The sequence below is a fragment of the Chiloscyllium plagiosum genome, chromosome 11 (genome assembly GCF_004010195.1).
Source record: "Chiloscyllium plagiosum isolate BGI_BamShark_2017 chromosome 11, ASM401019v2, whole genome shotgun sequence".
Taxonomy (NCBI): Eukaryota; Metazoa; Chordata; class Chondrichthyes; order Orectolobiformes; family Hemiscylliidae; genus Chiloscyllium; species Chiloscyllium plagiosum.
In genome coordinates, this window is record NC_057720.1 from 65,623,666 (window position 1) to 65,636,774 (window position 13,109).

The 13,109-nt window shown below is 41.9% G+C and overlaps 1 protein-coding gene across 5 annotated transcripts in view; it reads left to right on the forward strand.

Moving 5' to 3' along the window:
• The window catches only part of LOC122554489 (KN motif and ankyrin repeat domain-containing protein 1-like), a 133,652-nt gene that overhangs the window by 95,223 nt on the left and 25,320 nt on the right, over positions 1-13,109 (forward strand). For 4 of the 5 annotated variants that reach the window (XM_043699597.1, XM_043699598.1, XM_043699595.1 and 1 more), the window contains exon 2: positions 11,565-11,655. In XM_043699597.1, the coding sequence (XP_043555532.1) occupies positions 11,622-11,655 (34 nt within the window). In that variant the 5' untranslated portion in view covers positions 11,565-11,621. Of the gene's footprint in view, positions 1-8,102; positions 8,187-11,564; positions 11,656-13,109 lie in introns of those variants that run through there. The other variant, XM_043699596.1, reaches the window with a different exon arrangement.

Consider the following 13,109-nt stretch of genomic DNA (forward strand, 5'->3'; position numbering starts at 1 on the left):
TCCTGCTTAAGTGGCAGATGGCACCTTGCTAGTGCCGCCATTTTGCAGAGTCTGCTGCCATTAGCGCCACTGTCCCGATCGCTGGTGGAGCTTTGCTGCTGCTGCCCCAAATGTCCTTGTTGCTGCTGTCTCCTATCGCCGGGAGCTGCCACATCCAGCACTCCGCATGCGGCCCACTCTTGCTGCTGCTGCCAACCCACCATAGAAGAGAAGAAATGAAGTAAAGGAAAATAAAACACAAGAGCAGGAGCAAAAGTAAAACAAAGGAGGAAAGCAGATGGGAGTGAGTAGGCCCTGGGTAGGAGTCTGCATACAATCCTGTTACTGCACCACCATCTATTTAACAAAAAGCAGAACAGTTTCTGCAAACCTACAAGTTGTTGTCTGATTCATTATTTTATAATAATGAGCACTGAGGTAAACTGCATTAAGGTGGTTTGTACTGGTACAACAACCATTGTGTCATCAAGAATATCATATATCTGATCATGCTGCAAACATTTTTCAGCTGCCTTGCTGCCTAATCAGCATGAAGTTAGCCACAAACATCCTCTAATTTAGATGGTGCTATTTTTATTTCTGTGGACCATCCATAGTTTCAAACTCTTGCATAATGCACTTTGGTCCATCTCCACTATTAAGTTTGGTGTATGTTTCAAGGATCTCAATTGTATTTTGAATTGTTGGCACTCATTACCAGTTTTAAAGCTACCTTCACATTTGTAAACTAGAGTCACAGTGAATTATGCACTGGTCTCTAAGCCACTCTGTTTAGCAATCCTGCAAAAACAAATTGAGGTTTAAATAAAAATTGCTAATGTACATGTATTTCAAATGAATCTGTCATGACACACCTCCCAGACAGCTGGGACTTGAGCCCTGTCTTCAAGGCAGATACACTACCACTGTACCATACAAGTTCAGTGTAAATATTCCTGTGGGAAATTTAGCATAGAATGGGAAAATGATATAGGATATTATGACGGGAAAAATGCACGAATCCACACCAGCATAAAAGCATCTCATGTTTTAATCCACCTATTCAGACAGGTTATGTCACATCTGTCATGGAAGGGACTTGAACCAGGATATTTTGACCTAGAGGCAAGGACAGTACCCTCAGTTATGTGCCATAGTTATGTGACTTCTAGCTGCAATGTAGGTGCCATTTGTGCAACTTGAAATGGGTGGATTGAGTGCTGTTGTAGTGCAGTGGTTATATCTCTACCTCTGATTTAGGAGGCCTGACTTCAAACCCCACATGCCCCATAACATTTCTGAACAGGTTGATTAAAAATAACTGAAATGTATGGACTTGCAGAGCTGTAAAAGAGTCAGCTATTGAATGAAGTCTGCAGTTTTTAATTACTAGGAGAGTTAAATTGGATGTGCATTTTCCATGCCTTGCTGCGGGATCGGTGCTTGGGCCTGAGTGACTAACAATCTATAATTACGTTAAGAATATTGTTAATAATACACATAACTACTGTTTGCTTTTCACACTTATTGAAAATGTACAGTTCTGAGGAAAAGGATCACTAGATCCAAAAGGATAACTCTGAATTCTCTCCACAGATGCTGAGCTTTACCAACAATTTCTATTTTTGTCTCAGACTTTCAGCATCTGCACCATTGGCTTTTAGCAAGGAAAGCATATCCAGCATGGGAAAAGCCGTGCTCTAACTGCAAGAAACTGAATCACTTTACACACAGGAGCTCAGCAAAAAGCAAAACAACAAGTCTATATAGATGGCTGCCAGAGAAACGTCAGCTGATTTTAATTTTTTTTTATTATTCCAATGAATCAGTCTACACCAGAAAGGCAGACTGATGTTGTCAGGTCAAAAGGTGATAAATGGTTTGACAATGACTGCAGAAGGAGCTCATCAAGTGATCAGCAGTTTTCGATAGAAACTGGCTTAGCAGCATAGTAGCAGTGAAAAGATCTGAGTATCTAAAGGATCTCAATAAAGTTTGAAAATAAATCTCACTACCCCAAGCCAAGAATTGAGGTAATTTTGCCATGTCCTGCTAAGGCAAAGGTCATTCCTGCCCTCAGGATTGTTCCTGGTAAATGAAGGACGTTCCTGCCCTGAGAATTGTTCTTGGTAAGTGAAACTGTATGAAAGCAACGTCTGGACACCTTTTGGGAATTAAAGATGGTGGCACATCCCATTTGGTATTTCCACTGGGTTGGAAGAGTATCAATACCAACAAGGTAGCCAGTGATCTTTCTGGAGTGGAAGCTATTGTGGGTGTCCTGCTAGACAAAGAATGAGAAGACCCAGTAGAAGAAGCCCTCTCAGACCACAATCCGAACCTAGTTTAACTGCTAGAGAAAATGAACTAGCTAAACCTGAAACTGAGCAAGAGAAAGATGTGACTGAAGATGGCTGAAGTCAAGTACATCAGACATGTACAACAACCATTGGATCCTGCCTTTCCAACTGAAAATTCTTCACTGGCCCAGAGCAGCAAGCTGAACACTGGCACTGGGCAGACAATACAGCCATCTGACTCTTGCTGTTTGCTGCAGAGAACATTGTCAATCCCATCATTATATTGTGCAGTTCTACCACTGCATTCGTCCTGACTTACCCCCACCCCTGAATGGCTTCCTGGACCACAATGCTATGGTCAGTCAGTTCAGGCAAACTGCAGCCCTTGGTCTCCTCCAAGCTAGCTGAGAAAATTTCAATACTGTAAGACAATTGCAAAGGCTGAGACTCCTAATTTCCTGCCCTCTGGGTCCTCTTGTGTGTCTCACTTGTACTTGCCTTTGATCACGCCAGTATCCAGAAGTTCCCACATTCTGCAATCACAGAGAATCTCTAATATTGTTAATTAATTGGGAGAGATTAGGAGAACGTTGGAGAAATGCAGTTGTGTCCTTTAGTGTACCAGCTGACTTGCCGGTATGATATAAGCTCTACCTTTGCGTGCAAAGTTATTGAAATCGATCTGTGATAGCCATTAAACACCTCACTTGGAACAGTGTATGCTTGTGACCACAGGACCAATGGAAAGGACGGAGTCAGGAATTGCAACACTCTGGGATTCTGGTGCTCACTGAATCTGCAGAACATCTGCTAGTTATCAACCAACACACTGCTCTGCCAAAAAGGGAAGTTTAAGACTTCTTGGCTGCATCAACACTCAAAGCCCTGGCACCCTGATTTGACTATGTCATTGTTCCTTCTGGAGATTTAAAGATCTCCTCCATTACCAAAACAATGACTAGTGCAAACAGACCACCAGCTCATTTTTTAAAAGATTATTCATTCACAGGGTAAGGGTGCAGTTGGCTAGATCAGTATTTATTGCACATCCCTAATTGCCCAGAGGGCAATTTAACACATTGCTGTGGGTCTGGAATCGCATGTAGGCCAGATCAGGTAAGGACGGCAATTTTCTTCCCAAGAGGCTATTAGTGAACCAAATGAGATTTTCCCAGTAAATTGAAGTTAGACTCTTAATTTCAGATTTTTTTTAAAGTAGACTTCAAATTCCACCAATGCAGGATTTGAACCTGGGTCCCTTGGATATTATCTAGCTCTCTGGATTAATAGTCTAATGATCATACCATTAGGCCATCACCTCATCTGTATCCAGTAAGTGCTACCAGAAGTAGCTGAAGATGAAGAAGCAGTTCAGAGACAATCTCAACATTGAGCAGCTTCAAGAGCCCAGCAGACAAGCAAACTTCCAACAATGTCTCCACCAAAATCTCCAAAGAAATTTGTTTTAATGGAGTGGAGGAAATCTGAAAAGAGCTGAAGGTAGCTATCTTCTCACATTGTGAAGAAACCATTGGCTAAAAGTTCGGAAAACAGCAACACAGGTTCAACGAGAATGACCACTTCATCCAAGAACTCCTCAACCAGAAGAGGAAAATTCTCTGTACCTGGAAATATGGCATCACTAGCAAGGCAAAGAGAAGAACTGATCAAACAGCAAAGGCAGAATTACAAAAAAGAACAAGGAAATAAAAAACTAACGGTGGACTGAGAAAGCCAAGGTGCTGAAACTCCATCTGTCAAGCACAACACCCTGGGTTTCTTCATTGCCACCAAGGCAATATATGGACCAAACAGCTTGGCCTCAAACTCGTGCAGTGTATGGATAGAACCCTTTTGAGTGACAGAGAAGTCATCAGCCTCCAATGGAGAAAATGCATCAAAGAACTCCTAAAGTCCAGTACAATCATCGAGAACATGTTTGACAAAATTTGTCAATTCTCCATCAAAGATGATCTTGGACTCCCACATGGTGTGGCAGATGCTGAAACCTCCATTAGAGACATGACAAATGGAAAGGTTGTAGGAGTTCCAGCAAAGATTTGTGGGATCAGAGCTGTCACCTGCCATCTCCATCATCAACAGTTCCAGAAAATCTGGGACAAAGAAGAAATTCCTAGAGATCTCGGGGATGCTGCTATCAACATCATCTTCATGAAAGGAGTCAAAATGGACTGTGGAAACTACTGAGAATCTCCCTAAACTTCATTGTGGGGAAGATCATTGCCCGGATCTTGCTAGGTGCCTCTTCTCAGTCTCGGGAAATCTTTCCTGAAAGTCAGTGTGGCTTCCAACTAAACTGTGGAACTTTTAGACATGATTTCCACTGCTCAGCAACTCCAAGAGAAATGCCAGGAGCAACATCAATTTCTCCACAAAGGCTTCATCGAGCTGACCAAGACTTTTTACTCAGTCAATCAGAAAGTGCTATAGAAGATTCAGTCAAAGGCTGGCGTTCCAGTGAAAACATCAACTTCCATTGCCTTCTCCACAACAAGATGTCAGCAATGGTCTTCGCCAAGAGTAATATGACAGACACCTTTGATGTCAAGACAGGGATCAAGCAGGAAAATGTTATTGCATCTCACACCCTCCCCCACTACCTGTTCTCCATGTTCACCATCACCATTCTTCATCTTGTGAAGAACAAGTTTCCCGGTGGTAGATAAAAACTTTTCAATCTCAATGAATTGAAATCCAAGAGGAAACCTACACTGGCGTTACTGTAGAACTTCAGCATGCAGATCACATTGTCATCTCTGCTCTGTCAGAAGAGAAGCTTCAAGCCTCACTAAATATCTATGTGGAAACATATTGAAGATTTGGTCTCAGTTTCAATGTGAAGAAGACTCAAATCCTTTATCAACCCATCCTAGGTCAAGTTCCAGTTCATCCTCCATTCAGATCAATGGAGAAATCCTCCCAAAAGTGGATGTTTTCCCTATTTGATGAGGTACCTCATCTAAGGCTGACATCCATACAAATATTCAACATCGCATCCAATCTGCATACATCAGCTTCAGACGACTAGGCATAGGAGTTATTGACAATCATGACACGTGTGCTGATACCAAGATCCTTGTGATAAACAATCACCCTTTCAACTCTTCTATATGGCTCCAAAACCTGGTCTAGGTAGATGTCACCTGAAGAACCTGTCATCAATGCTTTTTGAGCTAGATTCTCTGCATCAGCTGGGAGGATAGGTGTACTACCATCAACATCCTTGAAGCAGCTAACAGCACTAACCAAGATCATCTGAAACCAACTCTGCTGGACTGGCCAAATGTTTAGGAAGCCTGAGGTATGACTGACAAATCAAATCTCCTTCACCCAGCTAATGGAAGGAGCTTGAACAAGAGGAGGATAAAAGAAGTTTTTCAAATACTCCTTGAAGACTTCCTCCCAGAGCTGTCAAAGCATGGGAGACCCTGATTTCAATGTGGAGGAAACTCCTGCATAAAGAGATACAATTCTTTTGAGAACATCCTTTGGGATGAGGAAGTATGCAAAAGGAGCCGGAGACAGGAATGCCAACAGTCTCAAGACCAAGGACCACTTCTGGGTCCCAGAAGCATTTGCCAAAGGTGTGGTGGGAGATGTGGCACTAGGATCAGATTCATCAGCCATACAAGGAGCCACAGCACACAGTCAGTGACACTGGAGTATCCTAGGGCAACAATCATAATTGTTAACAAGTGATTGCCAATGACGATGATGACATCTGTACACAAAGGTACTTCGATCATTTTATGACAGCCATTAAACGCAACACTTGGAACAGTGCAAGCTCATGAGCACAAGACCAATGGTTACTCATGGAGTTGGTTAACAGTTAGTAGGTTTAGTACTGTCAATAACACAAAGAATGTGTTGTTACAGAGTCACTGCTCTATGTCCCTGACCAAGAGGTTAGTCCTTTGATCAAAGGCACTGCTAGTCAACATGGTATTTAATTTTAGTTAATTATTTGTTTCCAGTGACAGGTTTGACAAAAAACAGTCATAGTTCAACTTATTTCCTTCCCTCAATGTTTCTGAGCCTCTGATAGGAACCGTTTTTTGGACAGCAGACCCAAGCAGCCTTTCTTAATTTGTGAATCTTAAAAAAAAAAAGAATGATCCCAGATGATTTAACCACTGGGGGCCTCCCAGCTCTTACTTCACATGAGGTCAGTACGTGCACTTTCCAGTGTTGGTCAACAGATAGTGATCCAAGTGAAAAAGAGATAGCAGAGCAAGAGATGTTGAAGAACCAAGGGGCATGAATGATCCATCATTTCATATTTTTATGACTGAGATTAATATTTTTTTTGGTTTCTCAGATAATTAAGGGATAGGGAAGAGGGCAGAACGTTGGAGCTGAGGTAGAAGGCCAGCCATGGTTAGGTTATGGTCCTAATTCTTTTGGAGTGTGATGTTTAAAAAATGTAATATTTATATGTAAGTAGGCATGGAAATGAACATAGTCTTATTTAAGTTGGTTTGCAATTTTTTTTTCCCTGGACCCATAACTCCCACTGTCAATAGAGCTAAAATCCAGAATATAGGATATCACCAAAATACCAGGAGAGAAGATGAGATGAATCAAACATAAGACATTGAGTCTGTAAATTGGGGATGAAACCAAGACTGATGACACTTAAAAAAAAAGGACAGTTTTGAGTTCCTGGGAAAAGAATACATCTGAGTAGGAGATGGTACAATCACCTTACTTTCAATACAACAAGGAAGGAACAAGGAGGAAATGTGCAAATTTGAGAGAAACAATGAGCATAAGTTTTATCAATAAAATAGACTGACATACAAAACACCACCCACAGTAAGCCTGTTGTAGTTTCCTGCATTTTCATATATATCTGAAATGTATGAGCCCTTGCTGCTGGAGTAGAGGCCGCAAGGCCTCAAACGTCCACCAGATGGCGCTTCCACACTTAACCACTAGCCTCTGACCAATCAGAGATTCCACAGAGGCCAGGTGACCTGCCCATTCCATATTGACTACTTAAGAGGTTTTGCCCACCTAGCTGCCATTTTAAGGCTGGCAAGTTCAGGGAGGGGTCCAAAGTCCACAAGGTAGGCCTGCTCTACACCCCTTGCAGCAAAGAGGGTGCTGGGATACTTCCCTTGTGGCCCCCTTTCTTGATTTAAATATCCACTTACCAAGGCTCACCCCCCCACTGCTTGCTTGGATACTCCCTCCCCTGAAGGCCTTTTGCCCAACCCCAAAGATCTGCCCTCATGCCCCACTGTCCTGTTCTGAGCATGGGCCTCCTGGAGTTAACTTTGCCCTGGGTTCCCAGCACGTGAGTCCAGGGAGTGTGGTTCCACCTGCCGCCCATGTTCCCTGTGGAAGTCAGGCAGCAGATTTGAGGTGAGACTTCCTCTTGAAAGTGTGCTGCAGGTCCTCCCTCTAATGGCTCCATCTATGTTTTTGCTGGTGAGCCAGAAGCCCCATCATACAAAAGATCTTGTGAATTATTTCTGTTGTAGTTTCCGGAGACGTAATCCCTACCATTCACATGGTGCATGCAGCGTTAAAACAGTCATTTCCTTCAGTGAGTTTTGCCTTTGAACCTTTAGCCATGCCAAACTGCCACAAGGTACAGCGGAAACATTAACACTAGAATGAAGACTACACTGACATGAAACACATTGTTGATGGATTGACATGCAAGCAATTTTTTCCTCCATATCAGATCAAGTCTTCATCAGTGCTGTGCCTCCTATCACTCTGTCATTGGCAAGACAACAGTTCCTGGATAACCGCCATATACTGTGTATGCTGGACATCTGCAATGGAAACAGAAAGTGCTGGGAATACTCAGCAGGTCCAGCAGGCTCTGTGAGGCAGGAACAAAGGACAGAAACTTCCCAGCCACTGAACAATGTGGGTATCAGCAGGGAAGTTGGGAAAATAGGGGTAGTATTGGCAGTAAGGAGATTCCCAATGTCAGGAGCAAAACACTCAATTAGCAAGTTTACAATGGGGATGAAAATGGTTATCACCAGCATTCATTACCCATCCTTAATTACCCAGAAGGCATTGAGACTCCACCACATTGTGGGTCTAGAGTCACATGTATGCCAGACCAAATAAAGGTAGTAGTTTCCTTCCCTTAAGGGTATCACTGAATCAGATGGACTTTTCAACATTTGACAATAGTTTCAAAGTCACCACTAGACTTTTTTAATTCCAAGTTTTTATTGAACTCAAATCCCACTATCTGTTATGAGTGGGATTTGAACCAAAGTCCCACAGAATATTATCTGGGTCTCACAGATTACAAGGTCTAGCAATAACACCACTAGGCCATCACATCCCAATTAGCCTACCTTCATGCTGCAGGACCAACCACAACAGCTCCCCAGTCATTGTTCCCGTTCCTCCTGCCATGATAGCTCCACCAATCATAGATTCTGTTACTCATGGAACAGCCAGGACATAAGATAGGGAAGCTGTGATTGGAGGGGCTGCAAGGAGAAAAAGTTGCTGATTGGAGGAACATAAACTCGCAGACTCTGTCTCTCCTGTGTACGGGGGCAACGTTTCTGCCATTGGTCGTGCATGTGATTTATATTTTGCAGACACTTTAAGATCTTTCTGGGACAAATATTCCCACTGTCCCTTTGTGTTTCAAGCACTTCTTTGAATATTTAGGAAATGGATTTTGTTGTCATCACACCCCAAAGCTGCTCAACAAATCCAAAGCAAGCTGTATTGTGTCTTAGGGCATTAACTATTTAGAAATGTATAGTGCTATGTGCAAATTTCAATGTACAGTACCTATATTCAGGCAGAACACATTGGGAGGAAGGGATTTCATTTGATGTTTTGCAAAACATGTCTTTATTTAGTCATAGAATCGTAGTCATAGTCATGTAATGATGCTGCTCTTTTAATAAGGTTATGTTGTCCTTAGGTTTTGCTTTTCCCAGAGCGGTTGTAAAAGCAGTGATTCCAAAAAGTCTGGCTTGGATAGGCCTTAGGGCCAATTTGATTATAACTAACAGATACTGCCTCAGGCAAAGCTTTCAAGTTTAAAAAAAACACTTGCTCAATGAGAAGGGAGTGGCCAGTTCTCCCAGCTCAATTTCTCTCTGATTTGGTTTTTTTAAGCAATCTGGCTGTTCAGAGCTGCTGGACAGTTGTTAGTTTCAAATCCAAAAAAAGCTACATGGACAAGGATGTTCCATGCTGCCAGCTCTCTCTGTCCTGTAAGACCCTGTATTTGATTTTACCTTTTTTATCAAGGGTTTTTTATGGGGATTGTTGCAGGTATTTGGAACAGCATCATTAAATTAGTATTGTCTGTTGGGCTTTCAGATTAGTTAAGTTAATCTATATCTGTTCTCTTTGTGTTTCATTCAGTAATCTTGTAAATAAATTCTGTTTTTTTAAAAAAAAATAGTGGTTGGGCCAGCTGTATCACTGCTGGAATATCCACTCTACACCTGCTTAAAGCAACTAGAAAAGTTAGGGTCCAGGTCACTTTCTTGAAATGTTTTGAGGGGGGTCTGGCCTGGTCCATAACATATGGCACAGAAAAGGCTCTTCAGTCACTTAAGTCTGTGTCAATCAAAAACAACCACTACTCTTCTCCCATTTTCCAGCACTTGTCCTATAGCCTTTATTGTCCTGTCATCACAAGGGCACAACTAAATATGTCTTAAATATTATGAGGGTTTCTGCCTCTACTACCCTTACAGGCAGGGAGTACCTGATTCCCTCCACTCTCTGGATGAAGAAGCTTTTCTTCATATCCCCTCTAAACCTTTTGCCCCTTACCTTAAATCGAAATCTCCTGGTTATTGATCCCTCTTCCAACTAGGAAATATCTTCCTATTTACCCTGTCAATGCCCCTGTTGGTTTTATACATCTCAGTCATGCCCCCTCTCAATCTCCTCTGCTGTAAGGAAAGCAACTCGAGTCTGTCCAATCTCTCTTCATAACTAAAACTCTCCAGCCCAGGCAGCATCCTGGTAAATCTCCCCTGCACCCTGTCTAGTGCTGTCGCATCCCTCCAATAATGTGGATTCCTGAACTATACACAACACTGTAGCTGTGGCCTAAGCAACATTTATACAGTTTCAGTATAACCTCCTTGATTTTAAAATCTACGTCTCAACTAATAAAGACAAATAACCCACATGTCTTCATAACGACATTATCTACTTGTCCTGATATCTTAAGAGACTAGTGGGCATGCACACCAAGGTCCCTCTGATCCTCAGAATGTCACAGAGTCCTCCTTTCACCATATATTCCCTAGCCTTGTTTGACCTGCCAAGTATATAATCTCACACTTATCCAGATTGAATTCTATTTGCCATTAATCAGCCTATCTGACCAGTCTGTCTATATCCTCATGTAATCGAAGGTCACCCTCCTCACTATTTACCACCCCATCAATTTTCGTATCATCCATGAACTTACTGATCAACCCTCTAAATCGTCTATATATGCCGCAAACAGCAAAGGCCCCAAGCACTGATCCCTGTGGAACTCCACTGGACACAGGCTTCCAGTTGCAAAACACCCCTCGATATCACCCTCCGCTTCCTGACACTGCCAATTCTGTATCCAATTAGCCCAGTTTCCTTGGAGTTTGTGTGTTTTTACCCTCGCTATCGCTCTCCCACGCAAGACCTTATCACAAACCTTGCTTAAGTCCAAGTAGACTATGTCAAATGCATGTCCTCATCTGCACACCTGGTCACCTCTTTAAAAAATTCAATCAAATTGTCAAATGTGACCATTAATAAAACCATGCTGGCTGTGATTAATCCATGCCTTTCTGAGTGCAGGTTAATGTTGTCCCTCAGCATTGCATCCAGTAGTTTCCCCATCACTGACTTTCACCTTAACTTCTGGCTTTGGCTACCCACAGGCAATTACATCATGCATTGTTATCTCCAAACTTTGTTGAAATTGGAACTCTGAATATAAGTATGACCACAGTGATTTGCTCATGTCAATGTTTTTTTTAAATTGGCATAAATGTTTTTGAAAAGAAATCTATTGTAATTTTGTCAATAAATCTCAAGTTTCTGATTTTGTGTACTAACTGCTTCATCAGTTTAGCTACCAATGGACTTTGTACCTCAAGGCCCAGTGCAGTATCAGGTAGTAGCAAATTGCAACATGTGCAGTGAATCAGTAACATGTACTGTTACTGATGGTACACAAAATATTGAGCAATGTTTGTTTAAGCTAAACATGTAAAATTTAAGCATTTAATGTTATTTTTCCATTTCTGTTTGCAGCTCAGTCAGTTTGATTTATCGCTTTATCGTGGTTTGGTTTACTAACAAAGGAATAGAATGTCACAGATACTTCAATCCACACTTCATCCAGGTAGGAACATTACTTCTTAATGAAATTGGTTTCAAGGGCATTGCCCTCTGAGTGGGTAACTGCACCTGTAGTGTTGTACAGATTTGGGGGTGGGAAACATGGCTTGGATCTTTTATTTTGGTACCAACTTCTTTCTTTTCCTTCTCATCTCCTGATGCAGTTGATTGGCGAAGAACTATGAATGTCAATACTCTTTCAGAAACCCAAACAGAGTGAATGTGAACTTTTGGAGCTACATTTAGATCTTACACTCTCCGGGTACTAATCTGGTTTCCATCATTAGTTAGCATTTAGGAACAGAAATCCTCTGAATTTTGTCTCCTCTCTCCCACCTGCCCACCCTAACCCAGTGATACTGAGCATTGCTATCGTCCAGTCAGATTTGTTAGCTCGACACAGGCAGATGTGGGACGTTGATATGTTTAGATCCTAGAAAGTGGTAGACGATTAGGCAACTTATGATACTCTCTTTAAATCGCTCAGAATACCAGGTACTATGGGTGTAAGCTTGTCGGTTAACTTGGACTGAGAGTGCAATTGCACAACACAGAAATTCGACTTTAACTAATGTCTGAATAGAAACTGATCTGAGGGAATGGGTAGTAGCACAATGCTTTGCAGAAACAGTTCATGCTAGATTGGTTAATTTCTTCAAAAATGAAATGGCTGATCGATTGAAGAAAGAGTTTGTGTTGGGATTGTCTCAATTACAGAACGATTATAGTGCAGGAGGTTATTCAGTTCATTCCTGTGTCGGCTCTCTGAGCATTTTAAGTTCAGTCTTTTCCCTGTAATCTTGCACCTTGTTTCAATATAAGTCACTAAATTGCCCTCTTGAATGCTTCAATTAAACCTGCCTGCATCACACTTCCTGGCAGTACAGTCCAGGTCTAAGTACTCTTCGTGTGGAGAAGCTTTCTCCTCACCTCACATTTGCTTCTTGTGCAGAGCACTTTGAAACTGTGCCTTCTGGTTCTCAGTCATTTGCAAGTGGGAATAGTTGATCCTTATCCACTCTGTCCGGATACCTGGTGATTTTGAAAACTTCTCACCTACTTCCAAGGAAAACAGTCCCAACTTCTCCAATCCTCCCTCATATCTGAAGTGTCTCATTTCTGGAATTATTTTTCTAATAAATCTCTATTCTTCTGTTAAACCTCTTCTGCACTTCCTCTGTGTTCATATCCTTCCTAAAGTGTGGTGCCCAGCACTGTAAACAATAAACCAGCTGGAGTCTAACCAGTGTCCTATAGAGGTCCGGCCTACCCTTCCTGGTTTTATTCTCCGCTCCTATTTACAAAACCTAGAATACTGTATGTTTTACTGATAATTCTTCCAATTTTCCTCCCACCTTTTAAGGTCTCATGAACGTATCCACAAGGTTTCTCTGCTCCTATAGAATACTTCCTCCTATTTTATACTATCTTTCCATCTTCTTCACACAAAAGAGCATC